The sequence below is a fragment of the Trypanosoma grayi genome (assembly GCF_000691245.1).
Source record: "Trypanosoma grayi strain ANR4 Tgr_1904_V1, whole genome shotgun sequence".
NCBI classification, from domain to species: Eukaryota; Euglenozoa; class Kinetoplastea; order Trypanosomatida; family Trypanosomatidae; genus Trypanosoma; species Trypanosoma grayi.
In genome coordinates, this window is record NW_008827522.1 from 1 (window position 1) to 1,287 (window position 1,287).

At 57.0% G+C, this 1,287-nt stretch overlaps 1 protein-coding gene across 1 annotated transcript; it reads left to right on the forward strand.

The window, feature by feature from the left end:
• Positions 1–605: 605 nt before the first annotated feature.
• DQ04_19041000 (hypothetical protein) lies at positions 606–965 on the forward strand (the record flags this gene model as incomplete). The annotated part of the gene is made up of 1 exon (XM_009317780.1): positions 606–965. The coding sequence occupies one exon, from the start codon at positions 606–608 to the stop codon at positions 963–965; it is 360 nt and encodes a 119-aa protein (XP_009316055.1).
• Positions 966–1,287: the final 322 nt, after the last annotated feature.

The window sequence follows — 1,287 nt, forward strand, 5'->3', positions numbered from 1 at the left end:
CGGCCGCCACACCCGCCGCGACCTGCGGCCTGTCGGTGCCGTTTGTTTGCGCCGCCGCTGCTGTTGCTGCTGCTGCTACTACTGCTGCCCCATCTACTTCCACGGATACCGCACCGTTCAACGTCTTCCCCTTCACCACGTCATCTTCATTGGTGTTGGTGTTGTTATTGTCTACACTTGAGCCGCTGCTGATGACGACAGAACTGCCCGCCGCCGTATCTTCCTCGAACACAGTCAATTCGGTGTGCTCCGTGTGCGCCCTCAGCGTGCCCCACTGAATGTAGCGCAGCAGCATATATATGTAGCACGGGAACCCAACAACCGTCACGCCGAGAGCTGGGCCCAGCCACAACGCCTCAATGCCAAAGCTTGTGAGGAAGAAGAGAATATTCCCCAGCGGGACACCTACAACGGAGTACACAACAAGGATTACAATGGCACCCTGCTTCTGCAGCCCGCAGCCACGCAGAACACCCATCATGCAGCTTTGGAACGCGTCAAAGGTATGGTACACAAAGAAGTACTTTAGCATCCCATGAAATAGCGTCACCACCTCCTCACTGTTGGTGAACATGTACGGAAAAAGGTCTTTTACCAGTAGAACAATGACGAGGTTGAAGAGCGCAATCGCCACTGTTGTACCGAGGCAGCAGAATGCGACGCGCCGTGCCAGAGCGGTTTTACCCTCCCCTATTGCATTCCCCACCAGCACCGAGGCGGCGATGAATGTCCCCGATGCGTTCGCCCAGCACACCCCAGACAACTGGAACACAATGCCAAACGCCGCGAGCTCCTCCGGTGTGCCGAAGCCGGAGCAGATGTTGTTGATCTCCAGCGACACCCACTCGCTGAGCATCATACCCATCGATGGGATGGCGAGGCTCAACAGCGGGCCCCAGTTCCGGTACGCACCATCGTCCCAGCCACCCCAGGTGTCCTTGTACTTCTTCGTCACAACGAGGTAGCACCACAGCCCACCGGACATGAGCGTCATGAGAATGCACCAGCCAGCCGGAGCACCAGCGAAGCCAAACGCCTCCACGCACCCGATGAGGAGAAACGGGAACATGAGGGCGCCCAGTACAAGGTTCACTGAGAGAGGATTATTCAAGTGCTGGCACGCGAAGTAGCGACGCAGGAGCTCCAGCATCATGGCAGGGAAGACGCCCCATATCGCAATGCGGCAGAACTGCCCAGTATATTCCACAACGTCGGGGTTCTGTCCAAGAAAAATCAAAATGCGGTCAACGAACAGAATGATGGGGGAGAGGAGGAGGCCAATCAGCA